This window comes from Nesoenas mayeri, assembly GCF_963082525.1.
Source record: "Nesoenas mayeri genome assembly, chromosome: 18".
NCBI lineage: Eukaryota > Metazoa > Chordata > Aves > Columbiformes > Columbidae > Nesoenas > Nesoenas mayeri.
Window position 1 is genome coordinate 4,223,149 of NC_137566.1, and position 20,206 is coordinate 4,243,354.

A 20,206-nucleotide genomic window follows, 5' to 3' on the forward strand; every position below is an offset into this window, starting at 1 on the left:
GCTTGAGGGGCTGCGTTCAGCCTGGGCTTCCCAGCAGAAAAGTGTCCGGCATCCTTGATTGAAGCCTTTTCTTTCCACATATGATGACGTATTGCTTCATTACTGCTCTGGATAAAGCCATCGTGTGTACTCACCAAAAGCTGGTAAATATAAACAGGGGCCATGTCCAATACCAGTTTCCCATGGGACTCTTTCATTTCCAGCCTACTCTCCCCATGCGTTATCTTTACCCACCAGAGAGTTTCAAGCCTGTCTCAAGTTAGGCTGGTACCAGGTACTTGTCGTGCCTGAAGCAAGGTGCGGTTTGCCCAGAGCTCTTGTGAGTGCCTAGAGCTCCAGTCTGTGGCTTCTGCCGGTGCCCTCATGTAGAAGGATCCACTGAACTGTGTTTAATAAAGAAAACTCAGGTGATTATTCACTACTCTAGATTCTTCCTTCTCCCCTACGGGCTGGCTGGAGGATGTGATTCAGCTCATTTTCCCCTTGTGCGGTTCCTTATCCTCTCTTGCTGTTTTGCAGTCTCTTTCTTTCCCGTGGCTCGGATGTCACTTTAAAGAACAAGGAGGGTGAGACTCCACTCCAGTGCTCCAGCCTTAACTCTCAGGTCTGGGTGGCCCTACAGATGAACAAGACTCTCCGAGAATCATCTGCTGAGAAGCCTCCCCAGATAGAGAAGGTCGTGAGCAGGTGAGAATAGGCCTGGCTTTGCTTGTGCGTCATGAAATAGAGCCCTTGCACAGGGCAGGCTCGGGGCCTGGATTAAGAAAGGACTCTTAAGTGCATACTTAGCTTTTTAAACTGGTGTGAAGGTCAGTTTGAGCTTAGCAAGAACTAAGCGCATGCTGATTCAGACCACGGTTTGTAAATTCATCCTCCAAATGGAAATATTCTCAAGCACAAAGCACAATCTCTAAGGCAGAGTGGAAAAAGATGAACTCTGTTCTAGTCTGAATTGCTTTCAGGCTTTGAATACTCAGTGATCAAAGACAGTAATTCTGTCTCTGGATGGTGTTTGAATGGCCCCTTGTTCGGGGCAGCTTTTCTTCCATGACAGTTCTGTTTCTCCCACTGACAGAGACATCGCCCGGGGTTATGAGCGGATCCCGATTCCCTGCATCAATTCAGTGGACAGTGAGCCTTGTCCTAGCAACTACAAATATGTTTCGCAGAACTGCGTCACCTCCCCGATGGACATTGATAGAAACATCACTCATTTACAGGTGAGGGATCATGTCTGTCCATGAGGTTTTTCCTGTCCTGGTGAGTGCATTCAGGGATGTAGCAGTGCACTGCAACTCGGAACAGGTTTTGCATTCAGAGTGGGAATGTCTAGTCCTAAGATTGCCTTCACATCCCAGCTAAGGCTGTGTCCCGAAACTCCACCTCTTGCTGTAGATGTGATTATGCATCTCTTTCTTTCCAAGACTTGAGCTAAGCTTTGTGTTTGCTCTAGCATCAGCTGTCTGGTGCTTCCTGATGTGGCTCCCATTTATGCTTTTTCTCTGTTCTGTATCTGCAAAGTTACAGAGTTTTTGGGAGACCTTCCCTGTGCTGTGCTCCTGCTGATGGCAGCGTCCAGGCTGAGGTCTTGTGATATCTGAAGTCCTCAAAGGGCCGGGTTGTGAAACCAGAGGTGGGGAAGCACAGAATCATTTTGGTTGGAAGAGACACTCAAAATCATCAAGTCCAACCGTTCCCCCACCCCTGGCACTGCCCCATGTCCCTGGGAACCTCATCTCCACATCTATTCAACCCCTCCAGGGATGGTGACTCCAGCACTGCCCTGGGCAGCCTGTTCCAATGCCCCACAGCCCTTTGGGGAAGAAATTGTTCCCAAATCCAACCTCAACCTCCCCTGGCGCAACTTGAGGCCGTTTCCTCTGCTCCTGGCGCTTGTTCCTGGGGAGCAGAGCCCGACCCCCCTGGCTCCAAGCTCCTTTCAGGCAGTTCAGAGATCAGAAGGTCTCCCCTCAGCTCCTGTTCTCCAGCTGAACCCCCCAGGTCCCTCAGCCGCTCCCATCACACTTGTGCTCCAGCCCCTCACCAGCTCCGTTCCCTTCTCTAGGGTGAGGTGACCCCTCTCTGGGTGCAGCTCTCAGGTGGCTGAAGTGACACTCCCGTGCCCCAGCCTGGCTGTGCAGCAGCTGGTGGTGGGACTGTGGTGGCTTTGGGAGCACTGGGGACACAGCCAGCTGGAGCACATGTGGGGAGGAGCAGCCAGGGGGACTGAGACATTGTGGAACATCATCTCCCAGCTCTGGTCCCTCTTTGGAGCTTTCCTTGTCCTCCAGTGGGGAGTACAGCTCCTAGGGCATGGAGGAGGGTTAGGAACACAGGGGGACATGAAGGTGGGTCAGAATGGGATCCATTCCTGCAAGCTGAATTCTTTGACGTTCATTGCACAGAGAAATAAACAACGGAGTAAAAATGCCACTGAACCAATGGGGCTGGTTGATCTTTCTGGCTAATGAGCAGGAGGAGGCTCAGACGTGTGTTTTCTTCTCTGGCCCACTCACAGAAGTTGCTCTTTGAGTTGTGAGAGTGGTGTGGAGTTAACCCGCTGTCTTCTCTTCCAGTATTGCGTGTGTATAGACGACTGCTCCTCCAGTAACTGCATGTGCGGCCAGCTCAGTATGCGCTGCTGGTATGACAAGGTGAGGACACAGAACCTCCTTTGGGTCAGACCAGGGTCTGTGAGCTGAACTTTGTACACTTCAGGGTTTGTAATTGTACCTTATAACCAGTTCCTTGCACAACTCCTCTACTTTTTGTTTTAAAATGCCTAAAGTTGTAGTTTCAGTTTTGAGATAATACCAAAATGCACACTCAGGGAAGCTTTTCTAGTGTTATTATTTGTGTTACTGTCATGCCAACTGAGCCATTAATTATACCCATGTGATAGAGAGCATTCAATAATCCATGCGTGAAATCAGCTTCCATTTCAGAGCAACATAGAAAATGCTGTAATATGTAAACAAGAGAAGGGTAGTAGGGAGATTTTTTTGCCTGCCTTTATTTATTGTGATCCTTCCAGATGAAGGCAAAGTAAAGATGTCTTAACTGCAACATTGCCAGGAGCCTGATTTGTTTTGGATAAGTCTGCTTCAATCCTCCAGGGGGGTTTTGAGGTTAATATTTGGACAGGTTCTGCTAAGATCAGAAGTTCTGTGGATCTCTGCAAGTTTCTCCCAGGGGAAATATTGGCATCTTTCTTTGCTTTGTAGCCATTTTATTTACATGTTAATAGGTGATTACATCTTTCAAGCCTTAAAAGCCAAATTTGTTAAATATGATGAACAGTGCCTATCGCTTCTTTAATCCTATATGGTTGGTAAATAATTGGATTGTAGTTTTTTGGGGAGTGTTATTTAGGAAGATAATGTGGTTCAGAGAACTTGAGTCTATTTGCCTTGTAATGTGAAGTTTCGACTTTATTCCAGAGGCAAACTAAGCATCTGCTTCCCCCTCCAGCACTGCAAAATGATAATAATGATGATGCACACTGGGGTTTGTTTTGCATAGGACTGTAAGATTTGTGTGTGTGTGTGTGTGATGGCACGTGGGGTGATGCCAGGCAGCAAAAATCTAGATGTTCTCTTGCTGTTTGTCAGCTGTTGGTGATAGTGGTAAGTTTGTCACTTGCCAGGGCAGAGCAAAACCATGACAGAATTTGAGGTCTGATGCTGGTTTTGGGGAGGACAGGGAATGTCTCTACCTTGGGGTTCTCTGGCCTGTTTTGACACTCTTGGAATTTCTGCTCTCGCCCTGCCTCTGGTTTGTTGGGGTCACAGGAATAGACAACTAACCCAGTCTTGAATGCTTCTCCTCTTCAGGACGGCCGACTCCTGCCCGAGTTCAACATGGCTGAGCCGCCGCTGATCTTTGAGTGTAACCACGCGTGTTCGTGCTGGAGAACCTGCAGGAACCGGGTGGTGCAGAACGGGCTCAGGTGAGGAGAAGGATCCAAATGCAGCTTGTCTTGGAATCATTGAACAGTTTGGGTTGACGGGCCCTTCCCAGCTCCCCCAGTGCCCCCCCTGCCACGAGCAGGGACATCTGCACCAGCTCAGAGTGCTCAGAGCCCCGTCCAGCCTGGCCTGGGATGTCTCCAGGGATGGTTCAGCCACCACCTCTCTGGCCAACCTGGGCCAGGCTCTCACCACCCTCAGGGCCAACAATTCCTTCCTCTTGTCCAGCCTGAATCTCCCTCCTTTAGTTTAAACCATCACCCCTTGTCCTATCGCAACAGGCCCTGCTAAAAGATCTGTCCCCATCTTTCTTCTTGGCCCCTTTTAAGCATGGAAAGGCCGCACTAAGGTCTCCCCAGAGCTTCTCTTCTCCAGCTGAACACCCCAGCTCTCTCAGCCTGTCCCCAGCAGAGCTGTTTCAGCCTCGGGTCATTCCTGTGGCTCCTCTGGCCCTTCTCCAGCAGGTCCATGTGTGTCCTGTGCTGAGGACCCAGAGCTGGACACGGAACTCCGTAAGACAAGTACTACTTACCTTGGTAATACCAACAGCAAACTCCTGAGCTTTCCAGCTCTCTAGTCTCAGCTCACTCATAAACCCACAAAACCCAGGACTTCCCGAGATGATACAGAAGTTGGGGCAGGTGCCACCACGCAGCGGTGGGCTGCCACCGGGTCCCTGTGTGCTGCCGGTGGAAATGAAGCAGCAGCAGGTTTGATGAGCTCAATTAATATTTGCATCCTGCCCCTGCTGCCATCACGTGGGAACTGCGGCATTCTTTCATCAGCCTGACCATAAAACACATAAATGGCTTGTGGGTTTGTGTGAACAGCCTAGATGTAAATTCTCCTGTGGAGATCGGTGAAGAAAACAAGAGCAGCAGAAACTGCAAAGCTTTAATGCAGAAGATCTTTTAAGTTAGCAGTGTGTATTAGAAATATAGGCCAGCATGCCCAAACTTGGCTGCTTAAAATATCCCAACTCCCCCTGAACTGGATACCTGAATACCTGTGGGCCTTGGTGCTGCAGATTAGACCATTAGGATTTTGGTGCCAGACTAAAAATGCAAATGCTTTGGTTTGGACCTTTGCTATGGAGAAGTTTGCCACCGCGTGAAATGGATCAGGACAAACTTCAAAGGAATCCCACTGGAAAAAACGACTTCTGCACATTTTTGGTAGTACTGACGACACTTCTTTTTGCAAGCGTTGTAGTTTTCAATGACATTTTGCAACGTTAAAAATAAGTAAGGAAAAGGCTCGATGTGTTTCAACAGAACTTTACCCCTCTCTGGTTTTCCCTGCCAAGCTCCGCTGTCTATGTGGGTGTTTGCTTAGGAGCTGTACAGCTAGAGCCGTTGCTTTGGCATTTTTGCCGTGCTGAAGTGTTTTTCTGCAAAAAACCAGTCCTGCTGCTGTTGGCCCCCATGGCAGAGCCTGAACCTGAGCTTGGCTCTCTGCTCTGATGGATGAGGCAAAACATGAGGGAGCTTCCGTAAGCCTGAGATAGAGTCAGAACCAGTTTAACGTGAAGTCGCGCTTTGCCCCAGTGAAGGCTCCAGGAGCTGCGAGCAAATACAAAATGCACCGCCCCTGGTTTGAGCTGATGGTGCAAGGAGGGGATGGGTGGGGGAAGAGAAATACTGGGAAAAGCAACAGGGTGAAGTTAAGGTGAGCATCAGATTTCTCTTTATTCCGATAACAGCGCTGCCGAGTGTGGGCTTTGTTTCCCTGGGGGGCAGTGCGAGCCTTCCCCAGCCCTGGAGACTGTTCAGCCTGCACTTAACTCAAGTTCTGGCTGAGCAGGAGGCAGAATGACTTACAGGATGGTTTCTGTGCCTATAAACTCCATCAGTAAAATTCCACAGAGCAGCTATTACACCAAGAAGTTTCAAGTTGCAGCCAGGGAGCTGGATATGATGGAGTCGCTAAATGCACCGGCCTCAGCAGAGGGCAAAGGGATCAGAGCACTTAGCTCAAAGTGTTCTTGGTTCACTGTATGCTTGTGATGGGATTCTGGTACCCTAGGTGTAAATAATCACACAGAGCATTCAGTCCTATACGCTTATTTCGAATATTGAAATCATCCTGCTGCTGATGGAAGGTTCTTGCTTTTTTTGCTCATCTCTCTATGAAAATTCACTGTCTTTCAGTGGAGTGCTGCCATCAATGTGGCTTTGTTTCCTCTTTTCCAGGACTCGATTGCAGCTTTATCGGACACAAAAGATGGGCTGGGGTGTGCGAACAATGCAAGACATTCCACTGGGAACCTTTGTGTGCGAGTAAGTTATTCCGCTTTCTTTAGCTCACATGAATGCATCGCTTCCCAAGGGCCGGGAATCACAGAATCACAGAATCGACTGGGTTGGAAAAGACCTCAGAGATCATCCAGTCCAACCCTTGGTCCAACTCCAGCCCATTGACTAGATCATGGCACTAAGTGCCATGTCCAATCTCAGTTTAAAAGCCTCCAGGGCCGGTGAGTCCAGCACCTCCCTGGGCAGCCATTCCAATGCCTGACCACTCTCTCTGCACAGAATTGCTTTCTAATCTCCAGCCTCAATTTCCTCTGGCAGAGTTAAAGCCCATGGCCCCTTGTCCTATTGCTGATGCCTGGGAGAAGAGCCCAATCCCCCCCTGGCTAGAACTGCCCTTCAGGTAGTTCTAGAGAGTGCTGAGCTCAGCTCTGAGCCTCCTCTTCTCCAGACTAAACAAGCCCAGCTCCCTCAGCCTCTCCCCATAGGGCTTGTGTTCAAGTCCCTTCCCCAGCCTTGTTGCTCTTCTCTGGACCCGCTCCAGCACTTCAATCTCTTTCCTGACCTGAGGGGCCCAGAACTGAACACAATACTCCAGGTGTGGCCTCCCCAGTGCAGAGCACAGGGGAAGGATCACTGCCCTTGGCCTGCTGACCACGCTAGTTTGAATACAGGAAGGTTTGCTCGTCTTCACAGAGAGGTTTTCATGCAAATCAAATGGGCATCGAGCTGAGCGGAGGTTTCCTGACACCATTTCCTAATCTGTTTCATTTTTTTCCTCATCACATGGAGCTTTTTTTACCCCTCTGTATTTTGCTGGCATCTGTCTCAGCTCCCTTATCCCTCTTAATCACAGGTGATGGGGAAAATACTCTTGCGTTGTGCTGCAAATGTGCTCAGCTCCCATGTTCACCGTGGGCATGGGACGCTTAAGGCCAAGGCAACTTAGAACAACTTTTTTATATCAGATCTTTTTTCTTTTTCAATACTGACCTCTCAAGAGGTTTTGCAATGTCCCAGCTCTGGCTTTAGTCTGATTCAGCAAAACAGTAAAGCACTTGGCCTTAAGCGCATGTTTCGGCCCTGATTCAATAAGGTACTTAAGAACAAAAATGTTCAGATTTATGTCAAGTGAAAAAACTGCTGTTGAACCCCGTAGTTTTTAGACTTCAGACTTTTAGACTTTAAAATCTGCAGTGGATCGGCCAAGTATTTCTTCCATGTTAGGAGCTGCCAGACGATAAGGTGGTTTTTTCAGAGGTAAAGCTTAAAACTTTGCTGTTTGTAGGAGTATCTCAAGTCTGCCTTGAGGCTCAGAGGTCCCTGTGTCCGGGTTTGGTGTCCAGAGATGAGCCAGAGCCTGAACATAAACAGCTCCCAAAGACATTAACTTCAGCAAATCCTACTGGAACACGAACAGGAGGAATAAGTGGTGAACAGGGAAACGGGGCAGCTCTGCGTGATGGTGTAATTAACACAGATGGTGGTGTAATTAACACAGGGTGCATTGTAGAGCTGATGGGGTGCAGAGACCACAGTTGTGCTCAGCTCTTCCCCCCACTGCTGACACTGTTTCAATGGCAAGCGCTCTCTTCTTCGTTACCTAAATGAGCTGCATACTAAAGAGCTGAACTAAGTTATGTCTTGCCCATGCACTCTCCTCCTTGTCCCCATCACTTTCATACACACACGCTATTTACTCAACTCACCAACTCGCTGTCCTCAATCCAGCTGCACTGATGTCCCTGCTGTGATTCTTTATGGGCAACTTATAGACTTGGTTTCTTGTCCTCGTCTCTGGCAAGCAGCCCTGGTGCTGGTGATGCTCTGCTCGGGGGCCACTTGCACGCAGCAGCTCCATGGAAGCGCGTTTTGTATTAAACACCTGGATTAGAGCCCTTAGTGGGTGGTCGCTTTGTACGGAGGTTATTGCTCTGCTTTGGAAGGATGATAATTGCGTTAGCGTTAAGGATGGCTTTTATTCTGTAGTTTTTCACGTATGCGTGAGAGACAAATCCAAGATAGTTCTCACAACACTTTTATTTTGCAAAACTCTGCTGGTCCGGACCGTTTCTGTGTGTAAATGCCTTTCTTACACACATAGCGCTTTGCAGCCGGCTCCGTACTTCAGATACCTTTCAGTTTTTCTCTGTAGTCACTCCAAAACTGGTTTCCCTTTCCATTCTGTGTGTGCTTTTCCTCCAGCAGCTTCTGCAGGAAGCTTTTAGCAGCACTCAGAGCAGTTTGGCAGCCAGGAGCGTGGTTCCAGCAGCATGGTGGCCGGACAGACCCCCCACCATCATCTCCAGGGCTCCCCAAACCCTTCATCTGCTCCAGACCCTCCTACTAACGACCTCTGGTACCCTCAGCACCATCCTGGAAGCAGCAGCTCAGTGCCAGGAGGTGCAGCCGCATGGTCCCCCCTGCCCCACTGGGCTTCCCTGGCGATTTTGGGCTCTTGCGCTGGCAGATGCTCAGGACTTTGCTTGTGTGCAGGTTTCTCCCTGGCATCTGAATGTGTCTCTGCTCAGAAGTTGCTGTTGCTCCCCCTGTGCTGACGTTGCTGGGGGTTGTTTTCAGGCTGCTCCGTTCACGCTGGCTTGTCAGACGGTGTAGCTGTTCCTTCTGGAAATGACACAGCTGGTTAAAGGCTTCTATTGGAGAGGACTTGAATTAGCAGGACGCAGAAAACAGAGGTTTGTGAGGGTCTGGTCTGTTCTTTCCATGCACATCCATTATGTGGTTTCAGAATATTTGATTTCTGTACGGAACAGCGATGCTCTACTAAGATACCATCTGCATCCAGCCGGGTACTTTAGCCACAGAATTTCAACAGGTATTTTAGCCACGGGAGATCACAGAGCCGGGTATTTTAGCCCCACCATCAGTCAGAGGAGCCTCAGACGTCCCGTCTCCCACTCCACATGGAAAATACTGGAGCCTGTGCTGGGGACTTCTTGTTGCTCTTGATTTTTGCACGGGGCGCACTCTGATCTCATGGTGATGAGAGGCAGTGTAAAGCTCTGAGATTTCACTTGCCATTAGTGTGCTGAGCATCTTGCTGGGAAGAAGGGTACTGGCTTGACTTCAGGAGTCCTCCAATGAAGGGGCTGATGCTCCAGCTCTTTTTTGTGTGGGAACATTTGCCTCTTGCACATCCTTCCCTAACTTTGGACCTGGGAAATTAGGCAACTGTTTGTATCAGTAAGCAGTCCTGGAAAGAAAACGCGTTACGGGAATAGTCTTTAAAGGAGCATTGAAATAATAAAGTGTAATGAGGTGGTGTTTTTCAGTGAGTTGTTAAGCCTGCAGCGCTTGTCCCCGAGCAGGGGCCTCTGCGTGTGGCGTCACTCAGCCGTGTGTCAGCTGCCGCTGCTGCTGTGCCGTGCTACAGCCATTCCCTCCCTCTCTGGCCATCATCTTCCTATTGCTTTAGGTCACCAACCAGCCTGTGATTTCCAGTAACACCGCAGCCTTACGGGAGCCCTTCATAAATAACAAGAAGATGCGGTGGGGGCGAACGGGAGCATCACCCGCGGTGGCGGCTCCTGCTCTGGCAGAGGGACTTGGCCGGGTCGCTGGGCTTGGGGAACCACAGCCAAACGATCCCTCGTCCCAGAGTCCTCTCCAGGTTCATGTTTCGTGTGTCTCCTCTTCCGCAGCCCCGGAGTTAAATGCTGCCTGGAGTCACAGGGGGAAATGGATACAGTTGGTTAACACTGAGAATGCTTGGAGAGCTGCAGGGGGATGCTGGCGTAACGGCTGCTGATCATGGAAGTCTCTGATGATGCGAAGAATATTTATTTGTATCGCGAATCCATTGCTTATAATTAAAAAGCGTTACATTAAAAGCCAGGAAGACTTACATACTTACCTGCTGCGCTGTTGCTTCTCTCTGGTGTCCTCCCTCTGGCTCCATCCCTCAGGGCCAGAAATGTTGGACTTCGACAGCCTTAAACTGTTCAGGATGGAGATTGGGAGACACATGTGAGGACATCAGTGCAGCAGGGACTCCTGCAACAAGGGTTTGTGTTGAAACCAGCATCTGTCTGGGCTATGAAAGGTGCTGTATATGTTTATTTCTTCCCAGCAGGCCAGGCCAAGCAGCACATCCTTCATGGTGCTTGGAGGACCTGGTTGGAATCTGCCTTGCACCAGGTTTTACAGCAAGGAGGTTGTTACTCACATCGCAGCTCCAATTTATTCTGGTTTGAGAGAGACTGAGAAAGAAACCTGGATCCTTCCAGGGATCCTGCTGGGTTAGGTTAGACCTAAGAATTTTAAAACAAAACTTTTAAAGGTATGTAGTGTATGTCATTGGGCAAAACACCCTGGAAAATACAAGAAGGACAGACACAAACGTTTTGTTTTGGGATGTAAACAGCACAAGCATTGCAGTGGTGTATAGGAGAGCCAAGATGTGAGTCTGACCCTGAACATAAGGAGAATTGGATTAATGTGTTAATCTTGGCCAACAAAGCGATTTGCAAAAGGAAACATACTCCTCGGGAAAAAGTAAATCTTGTTGGAAGCAAGACTCCACTTTTAATATTAAAAGTGTTGCCCTGAAAAGATGGAGTTTGGAGCCAGGTTTTAGCTGCTGTAGGTTGGCAAAGCTGAGCTTGCTGGGTGGCTCTGAGCTGACCCGCGCTGCCGCGGCTGTGATCGCCGTCTGTGGCTGCGCCGTGTCCCTTTCTGTCCCTTGTCACCAGAAGAAATGGTTAAACCCAAGCTCGTGATTCTATGAACATCTTATTTCTGCCTTTCCCGTGTGTCCGCAGGTACGTCGGTGAGCTGATATCGGATTCCGAGGCAGACGTCCGTGAAGAGGACTCCTACCTCTTTGACCTTGACAACAAGGTACTGTACATGTCTCCATCCCGATGTACAGCGCCATCTGAAAGCCTGCGGAGAGAAGAACTGCATCCTCGCTGCCTTTTGGTCAAAATGAAGAGCTGTTTAGGTCAGGCTTAGGGTTTGTTAAAACGGGAACAGAGCCTAGTGGCGCTGGGCCACTGCGGTACGTGCAGCCCACAGCAGTTTGAATGCAAGATGCTCTGATAGCAAAACCATCTGGCAATCCTGAGTTCGGTTGTTCAGGTGTGGGTGCTCAGGTGTGTGTGTACGCAGGCTCGCAGCTCTGTTGATTGGCAGCTTTTTGAGTTCTTCATAAAAAGATGAGCTGGAAGACTGAAAAATAACCTCATTCAATTATAAAGGGATCCATCAGACACCCTGGCAGGGACCTGAAGCTTGTTGGGCGGGTGGTTGTCCCGCGCTGCTCTGCGGAGGGCTGTCTCAGAGCACAAACCTTACTTTGAAAAGTGCCATCTAAAGCTTTTTAAGCAAGGCCATCACTTCAGCCTTTTCCTTTGGAAAGGAGGGGAGAGGTGAGCTGGGGACTCAGAAGTGGGGCGGCTTCCAAGGAAAGCTGTAAAGCAGCCTGTATTTTGTTTCTGCCAAAAGCAAGATGCAAAGAAGCTTTGCTTTTTTGGTTTTGTCTTTTTTTAGTTTAAAGCAAAATGCATTCAGCACGTGAAAATGATAAATAATGAGTCTGTCTGAAAACAGAGGGGTCAAACGGTACGTAAGAAGTTGAAAAGCAGTAGGGAATTCAGCCTGGTTTGTGTTGAGGATGCTCATAATAGGGGTTGGACTTTGATGAGCTTTGAGGCTCCTTCCAACCCAAACCATTCTATGGATTCTATGGTTTCTCCTCTTCCTCTCTGGTTGCCCCTGTGTGGCTGAGTTTCCGATACCCTCGTAGCGAGGTGGGATGCAGTTTGTGCAGGTTGCTTTGGGACTTCGAGCGAGATGCTGCCCGTGGTAGTTTCTCCTTCCTGGAGAAACACATCTTGACTCTCATGGTGGAGACCTCACATCTCTCCAGATGGTCCCTAGATGTGGTGCTGGGTGATGTTGTCCTCACCAGCCACAGTGTTTCCGTGGATGGAAGTGAGGGGGCAATGGGAGTCGCTTATCATTAAAATCAGAGCTGGTGACGCTGTGTGTGACACAGGAGCGTGTGTGGTGGCACCTCCCCAGCCGCTGGGACATCTTCCCCTCCCGCACCGGTCGGTGTGCGATGGGCACAGCTCGTCCATTAACGATGGTGAGGTGCGTGCCCAAAAGGGACCTGGAGCACCGCTAATGGATCCTTTTGCTTTTGGCCTCTTTGCAACCGAAATTAGCTGCTGTAATTAAGCTCTCTGCTTTGCACAGTCATTCTCTGCTGGAATAAAAAAGCCCTGAAGGGGGTTCTTTTATTTTCAAGGAAGACAAAATATTACTGCTCTCTGGAAAGGGAATTTCAGTGTTCTCACTTTTATCTGCAAAAACCTGTGTTTTCTCGAGGCTCTGGCTTTGTGTTTTCTCACTGTCATGTTCAATTAGGGGACAGAACAGATGCCTGTTCTCCTATCCAGTGCCTTTTACCCATTAGATGCCTGTCTGCGCCAAACATCAATCCTGCTCTGCCAAACGGGCTGGGGGAGCTGCTGTGCGGTTGACAAGGTCCCTGTGCTGGTGGGGGCGCAGTGCTGTGCAGAGAACTGTGTTTGCAGGGTACTGTTGAATTTAGAACTGCGTGTGTGTTTAGTCCTTTTAAACCACAGCGGGTGTCCCGCTCTGGTTCTCCTTGAAACTCTCTGGAGTATCAGTGGAATAGTTTGGTCATCTGTTCTATTTAAACAAGTATTATTAATAATACCGAAGGCAAGCTTGTCTCATGAAGGATGCACCGTTTCTCCCGCAGGATGGAGAGGTGTACTGCATAGACGCTCGTTTCTACGGCAACATCAGCCGCTTTATAAACCACCTCTGCGAGCCAAACCTCATCCCGGTGCGAGTCTTCATGTCACATCAGGACCTCCGCTTCCCCAGGATCGCCTTCTTCAGCACCAGGCACATAGAAGCTGGAGAGGAAATCGGGTACGTGCCGTCCCCGGGGCTGGCGCCACCTCGCTCTGCCGCTCCAGGCTGGTTCCTCCTGTCCCTTCGCTCTCAGGCTGCGTCCCCACGTGCTCCATGCAGGAAACAGTCACCTTGCCAATACAATAGGCCCAGGGAGGATCGCTCAGCAAAGCAGATGTTATTAATGGTTTTGCAAGACCGGGTGTTCTACCTAAAGGTGGGCACACCTAATAGGGCAAAAAGCCCCTGCTTATATCCCCCCAAATTCCAGCTGCAAATTCCCTCCCCTATTCCCCACTGGTTGGTACTTCAGGGTTTACAGACTGCCCAACGCCTGCCTCAGTTTACCTGTCTCATTCATCTAATTCTAACACCCCTCTCCCCATATTGGTTAATTTAAAATCTGGTTTTCTGGCTCTTTGGCTACCCTTCCCCCAGCTCAACTTTTTAAATAGACTAATCAGTTTGCATTCCGGGATTAGTTCGAAGATACTTTGTTTTACATTAAGGATTCGTAGTCTGATGTGTCTTAGTCCTTCCCTGCCTGGGGTCGGGTGCCAGGTCAGTTGTAAAAACAACATTCCTCCTTACACTCCATCCCCTGAGGCTTTGCAGGAAACCAAACTGAGGACCGTGGTCTTGTGCTCCTTTTGCCCCTTGCTTTGCGCTGACCCCGTCTCTTGTCTCTCTGTTGCAGTTTTGACTACGGAGACAGGTTCTGGGACATCAAAGGCAAATACTTCAGCTGTCAGTGCGGTTCACCCAAGTGCAAACACTCGAGCTCGGCGCTGGCCCAGCGGCAGGCGAGCACTTCGGCCCAGGACACGCAGGAAAACGGGCTCCCCGACACCAGCTCTGCCACGGCATCCGGCCCCTTTTGAGGCTCCGCTCCCCAGAGACTGACTCGTTTTAACCCTATAGATCCACATACTGTCTCAATTTCCATTTAAAGAGAGAAAAAAAAAAAAAAGAAAAAAGGAAAATTAAAAAAAATAACACCCGCTCAAGGAAAGTCAAGGGTTGTGACACTTAGGGCTGTGCCGCCGACTGTTACTCGAGGAATGAGTAAAAGCAAATCCGCCTCCGTGATGTTGTTGTCCCCTCCGCGGTCCTGGAAAGCCGCTGGTTTCCCCAGTTGTGTGTGGAGGGGGCGGCCGTTGCGGTTTGATCCAGGGGAGCTGCCCTGGCCGCCGTCTCCCAACGCGCCGAGTGTTGTGGGAGCCAAGGGAGCCGCCCGCCCGCTGTTCGCTGAGCGCATCGCTCGGGCCACGTCATCTCCAGCTCACTCCTAATGAACTTGGAATACTTGATGGGACTTTCTCTCTAGGAGCCGAGGCGGGGGGAGCGGGGCGGGTGTGCCGTTGGGGTTCTCTTGGCACAGCCCCGGGGGCGGGTTCTGCTGGTTGGTTTTGGTTGGTTTGGTTGGATTTTCGGTGTTTTTTTCAATCATAATATCTCCAGGATGGGGCCTTTCCCCAGGAGCCACAGGGTGTTTTTAACAATACCCTCCTCGTTACCAAATCCACCCCCTATTTTCTCTTCCGATGAGAAGAAACCCATGAGTCCTTACAACCCCTTCGCTCCCTCCCGGGCTTTCTCGGTCCCAAACCAGCTCCTCGGCCGTTCAGTGTTCAGTCCCTGGAAGGATTTCCCCCCTCCCCATCTCATCAAGCGGTTTGAAGGGGATTGTACAAGACACTAACTTCTTCAGAACACCAGTTTTCCTTTTGTTCTTTGAAAAGCGATGATATATATAATATAGAGAACCTCGACTGGCATCCGCCGGCTGGGGCGGGCAGCACACAGGACATCACGGCGAGAAGATCCCAGATGCCACCAGCTCATCTGCTCCCATCACTTCTCAACGCTGGGCACCTTAGAGAAATTTTTAAGCCACACGCCATGAGGTTTCGATGAACTGATGTATTTTTTACCATGACCGAAGCATTGGGGACTAGCGTTAAAAACACACAGAAAACCCCTCAAACGTACAAAACGTCGACAAAAAAGAAACCACAGAAAAAAAACAAAACGGTGCTGATTCTGGTGTGATTTTTTGCTCACCACGTGAATATAAACTATCAATTGTATAAAAAGAACAAAGTGATTTTAGTATAAAAACGCAGGAAAAAAAAAACACAAAACCTTTTTTAAATGGTTAGTATTGTAGTGTGAATAAATTCGCCATCACCTTTTGTGTGGTGGCTGGGCAGGTCATCTTAATTTTGTTTTGCATATATCTTTAAATACTGTAATTAGTGCAGTAACAGGTTTTTTTTTGTTCATCTCTTCTAGAACATTCATAATGCCGTCATGTTTATTATTATTATTATTTTGTTTTCTGTTAATGTTTTTGGCAGTTTTGGAGGAGTTTTGGCTCCCATCATTTTCTTGTTCTGTTTTCAATGAAATCAATAAAAAAAAAAAAGGAAAAAAAAGAAAAAAGTGCTTTAAAAGGAGTTTGGTCTCTTTGTCTGTGGGGATGGGGCGAGCGCCTGCGGCATCCTTGGCCTTTAAAAGAAGATTAAGAGCGCAAAATAAGACTTTCAAGCAACAAGAAGCGGCGTCACTGGCTGTTTTGTTCTGGTTAGGGTTTGGTTTATCAATCTTGCCTAATTTAAAGTCATCCTGCTTGGGAGCCTGGGCTGGTGGTGCTGGTCCCCAGCGCTGCGCAGAGCTCTGAAGGAGCCCCGATCCCACCCCATCACCTGCGTGGAGGCAATTAACTGGAGTTCATTTAAAGAAGGGGTGAGGGGAACATCTCCCGCTTGCGATGAAACCCCGGAGGTGTTCCTGTCGTGGGAGGAACCGCAGGGCTCGGGGGGGTTTGGGCAGGGGTTGGGGCTGCTGCGGGGTGTGGGTCCCAGGGGAGCAGTTTTGGGGTGTCCTCTGGGGTGCAGGTCCCAGGGGAGAAGTTTTGGGGCATCTCCTGCAGTACAGGTCCCAGGGAGCAGTGTCGGGGTGTCCCCTGCAGTACAGGTCCCAGGGAGCAGTGTTGGGGCGTCTCCTGGGGTACAGGTCCTGGGGAAGCAATTTTGGGGTGTCCCCTGGCATGCAGGTCCTGAGGGGACGGTTTTGGGGCATCCCTTGGGGTGCAGGTCGCAGTGGAGCAGTTTGGGGGCATCTCCTGCGGTACAGGTCCCAGGGAGCAGTGTTGGGGCATCCCCTTGGGTACAGGTCCTGGGGATGCAATTTTGGGGCATTCATTCCCTGGGGTGCAGGTCCTGGGGGGAGCAGTTTTGGGGCATCCCTTGGGCTGCAGGTCCCAGGGGAGCAGTTTGGGGGCATCTCCTGCGGTACAGGTCCCAGGGAGCAATGTTGGGGCATCCCCTGTGGTACAGGTCCCGGGGAAGCAGTTTTGGGGCTTCCATTGTGGTCCAGGTGCCAGAGAGCAGTTTTGGGGTGTCCCCCAGGGTGCAGGTCCTGAGGAAGCAATTTTGGGGTGTCCCCTGGGGTGCAGGTCCCAGTTGGGGGCTGCCAAGGTCCAGGTACCGCGCACCCTCCCCATCAACCTGCATCGGAAAGACAAGCAGCCCTGAGTCACTGCTGGGGGCAGCTGATAAAAATGCTCATAAAAGGGAGGAAAAGCCCTGATTGATGCCAGTGGGGGGGTGGGAGGAGTAGGGGTGACTCTGTCCCCATCCCTGTCCCCTTCCTCATACCACCGGCAGCTTCAGGACCTCTCACGTGGATTTTTTCCCAGTGTCACACCAAAATCTTGGGGACATTCCCACCATCTTCAGCCTCAGCTCACCCAGCGCTCCTGCTCTGCCATCATCCTCCTTCCCCTGGGCGGTTTTATTGGTTGTGGAGAAGGTAAGATGTCCCAAAACAGCTGAGTCTGGCGGCCTGAGAGCAGTTGGTCAATAAAACACAGTGGCTGTAGGCTATGTTTGAGGAAAAATCATGGGTTTTGCTGCTGGAATTGCAAAGGGCGCAGCTGGAAGAGCTGGAGCTGCTGGGGAAAGCGAGCGGGACCCTGGAAGACACCCACATGCCCTCGCACGTCAAGATCATTTAACTACAGGCTAACGCTAATTATAACAGCGCCTTCCAATATTGTATAATTAAACATTATAATGAAAATAATATGCTTTAATTGAAGGTGAGAAGTGGAAAACCCCCAGAGAAATCTAATCTGAGAGCGTACCTTGCCCAAAATGAGCTCTGCTCCTGGCGGGGAGGCGGAAAACACCCGTGGGTTTGGCAGCGCTCGGGCTCCCGCGGTGCTGGTCTGGGTGCAGGGAGGATCTGAGGCTGCGGTGATGGGCAGAGGTGGAGCACGCACGGTCACACGAAACTCCCAGCACCGCTGGGCGATGCTTTTGGTTTTCTGTGCAAATGACCGCAGAACACGTATAGACATTTAATGTCCCACCGCATTTCCGCACGTGAGGGTGAGCCGGAGAGGGGCTGTTTGTTTCACCAGTGGGCCCTGGCTCTGCGGCTGTTCCTGGGATGGGGGGGACAAAGGAGCCATTGCTGCTCCCCCAAAACAGCCGGTTTGGAGCTGGGGGCGCAGGTTTGGGATGACGGCTGCTCTGCCGATCCCGCTCGACTGGGCCAGCGGCTTGTTCACGTGCTTCATTTCAAAGGACGCAGCGATTTTAATGTTCCTATTTTGCCCTGAATCCACAGCTGCTCTGTTGCTAATTGAAGGCTGCCCATGAGCCGCTGCTGCCCAACCCGCACTGTGCACAGCCCAGGTCTGCAGCTCTGGTTTTGCTTTTGTTTGAGAGAGACGTTTCTTTTAATGCAGCAAGAGCATCCGCTCCGGCCTTTGCTCTCGAGCAGCCAGTTGTCCCTTTGCTCATGGCAGGGAAGGGTTTTCTTTCCCTTTTCGCCCATTGCCCAGGGAGCCGCGAGGCCTCACAGCCGCGCTGGCTGGGACCGTCCCTTCGGCTCTGCTGAAGGTTCAAAGAAACATTCAATTGTTCGTTTGCCTTTTCCTGGGGATTCTGGCTCTCATCATGCGATGCTTTGGGGCATCCCCATGGTCGCACGGCAGGACCGCGGCTGGATGTGGGTGCTGAGCTCAGATAGGGGCTGGGGCTGAGCTGGGGGGATGTTGTGCATCCTGCAGCATCCTATGCTCACCCACATGGCTGGGAGGAGGGTGACAGGGCAAAACCCCCAATTTCAGGGACCTGGGGGAGACACCGCTCCCCTTCCACGTGTGGGACATCCCTGCTCCCTTTCTTCTTCCCACTGGGCCTCCTGCAGTGAAGCTCAGGGAGCTGCCGGCTTGTCTCTTGGGGGCTGCTGGGCACGGGTGGTGTTAGAAAGGCACCCGAAATGCCCCATCCACCGCCCTGCGCTGAACTGGCCCAGCAGAACCACAAAATGACCCTGAAATACCAGCGCTGATCTGGCTTCTCCTCTTTATCGACTCCCTCTCTCCATCGGGCAGCGCTGACCCCCCCCGCCGAGGAGCCGTGAGCGAGGGCGATGGGTATCCCGCGGCCCAGCAGCGGCAGCTGAGAGTTATAAAATCTCTATAAACATATATAGTTTCACCCCACGTCTCATTCCTGAGCCTTTGCCAGAGCTGGAAGAAATATTAGTTTATCTCGCCGATAGCACAGAATATTCCCTCGACTGCCGAAAGGGCTCCCTTATCGCCCTTTTAATTTCCTTTCTAGTGCTACGGGGCAGGATGAAAAGCCATGGGCACCATTGCTGCCGGCCACAAGAGCCTCGCACCGGGCTGAGCTCGGAGCTGGAAGTCTGTGGTGGGGACGGTGTCAATGGCAGGGGAGGTTGGGTTCAATCCCCTCATCCCCTCCCCAGGGAATAGAAATAATGGACTAAATCCCCAGAAAAAAGCAAATGTTACTCCACACTGCCTGCGAGCAGGGGTGCGGTGCTGCTGTGTTCATTGCACGGGGGAGGCTGAACAAGGTTGGACCCACACCTGAGCTCTCCTGCTCGACTCTGCCTTTTGATTTCTGTTCAACTGAAATGAGAGTCATTAAAGAGGACTCGGCACCTGACGACCACATTAAGAAGCTGCTGGGGCTCCCATTTTGCTGTTTATACTGGGCAGAAGACACAGTGGGATGACACCACCAGCAATCTTGGCTTGTACCAGCACTTGTGTGGCCAGCAGGACCGGGGCAGTGTCCAAACTGGGCAACAGAGCTGGTGAGGGGCTGGAGCACAAGTGTGATGGGAGCGGCTGAGGGACCTGGGGGGTTCAGCTGGAGAACAGGAGCTGAGGGGAGACCTTCTGATCTCTGAACTGCCTGAAAGGAGCTTGGAGCCAGGGGGGTCGGGCTCTGCTCCCCAGGAACAAGCGCCAGGAGCAGAGGAAATGGCTTCAAGTTGCGCCAGGGGAGGTTGAGGTTGGGTCTGGGAACAATTTCTTCCCCAAAGGGCTGTGGGGCATTGGAACAGGCTGCCCAGGGCAGTGCTGGAGTCACCAGCCCTGGAGGGGTTTAAAAGCTGAATAGATGAGGTTCTTAGGGACACAGGGCTGGGTTAATGGTTGGACAAGATGATCTTAAAGGTCTTTTCCAACCACAATAATCCTATGATTCCATGACATCTTGCTGGGCTATATCTGTGTGCCGTAGAAGGTGGGGAACAGCACTGCAGGGCCAAGAGAAATCGCAGCCACTGGCCCCGTGGCGAGGAACTCAGTACAACCTGCTGCTCCTTGCCAGGATGGGGCTCATCCCCTTGGCCCCAGCTGCCCGCTGCCCCACGCGCAGCCCGGCGAGCATCGCTCCTCCGGAGCTCAGCATCCAAGGGCCCTCAGCAGCACTTGCAGCAGGGAAATGCCCCTTGCGTGGAAAGCTTGTATTTGTGAGGAATAAATGCCCCCCAGACCCTCTGCGAGGGGCGGGGAAGTGGAAGGAAATTTGGGGAATAAAGGAGTCCCGACCATGTTACCCCTGATCAGCTCATGCTCAGCACTAGCAAAGGTGTCCAAAACACTTGGGGTTTATTGAGCAGCTCTTCACCATCCTTGGACGCCTGAAAGGTTTGCAGGTACCTAAAATGAATGCCCTTGTCCCCTCTAGACCTTTTGGGATCAGAGGGCTCACACCCTGAGGCTGCCAATGTTGTTTT

General features: G+C 50.9%; 1 protein-coding gene across 1 annotated transcript in view; it reads left to right on the top strand.

Annotated features, from left to right (window-relative positions):
- Positions 1 to 14,902, top strand: part of EHMT1 (euchromatic histone lysine methyltransferase 1) — a 56,426-nt gene extending 41,524 nt beyond the window's left edge. The window contains exons 19-26 of the mRNA XM_080355980.1: positions 520 to 687; positions 1,076 to 1,220; positions 2,577 to 2,654; positions 3,834 to 3,949; positions 6,161 to 6,247; positions 11,002 to 11,080; positions 12,975 to 13,150; positions 13,830 to 14,902. Of these exons, the coding sequence (XP_080212106.1) occupies positions 520 to 687; positions 1,076 to 1,220; positions 2,577 to 2,654; positions 3,834 to 3,949; positions 6,161 to 6,247; positions 11,002 to 11,080; positions 12,975 to 13,150; positions 13,830 to 14,013 (1,033 nt within the window). The 3' untranslated portion in view covers positions 14,014 to 14,902. The remainder of the gene's footprint in view (positions 1 to 519; positions 688 to 1,075; positions 1,221 to 2,576; positions 2,655 to 3,833; positions 3,950 to 6,160; positions 6,248 to 11,001; positions 11,081 to 12,974; positions 13,151 to 13,829) is intronic.
- Positions 14,903 to 20,206: the final 5,304 nt, after the last annotated feature.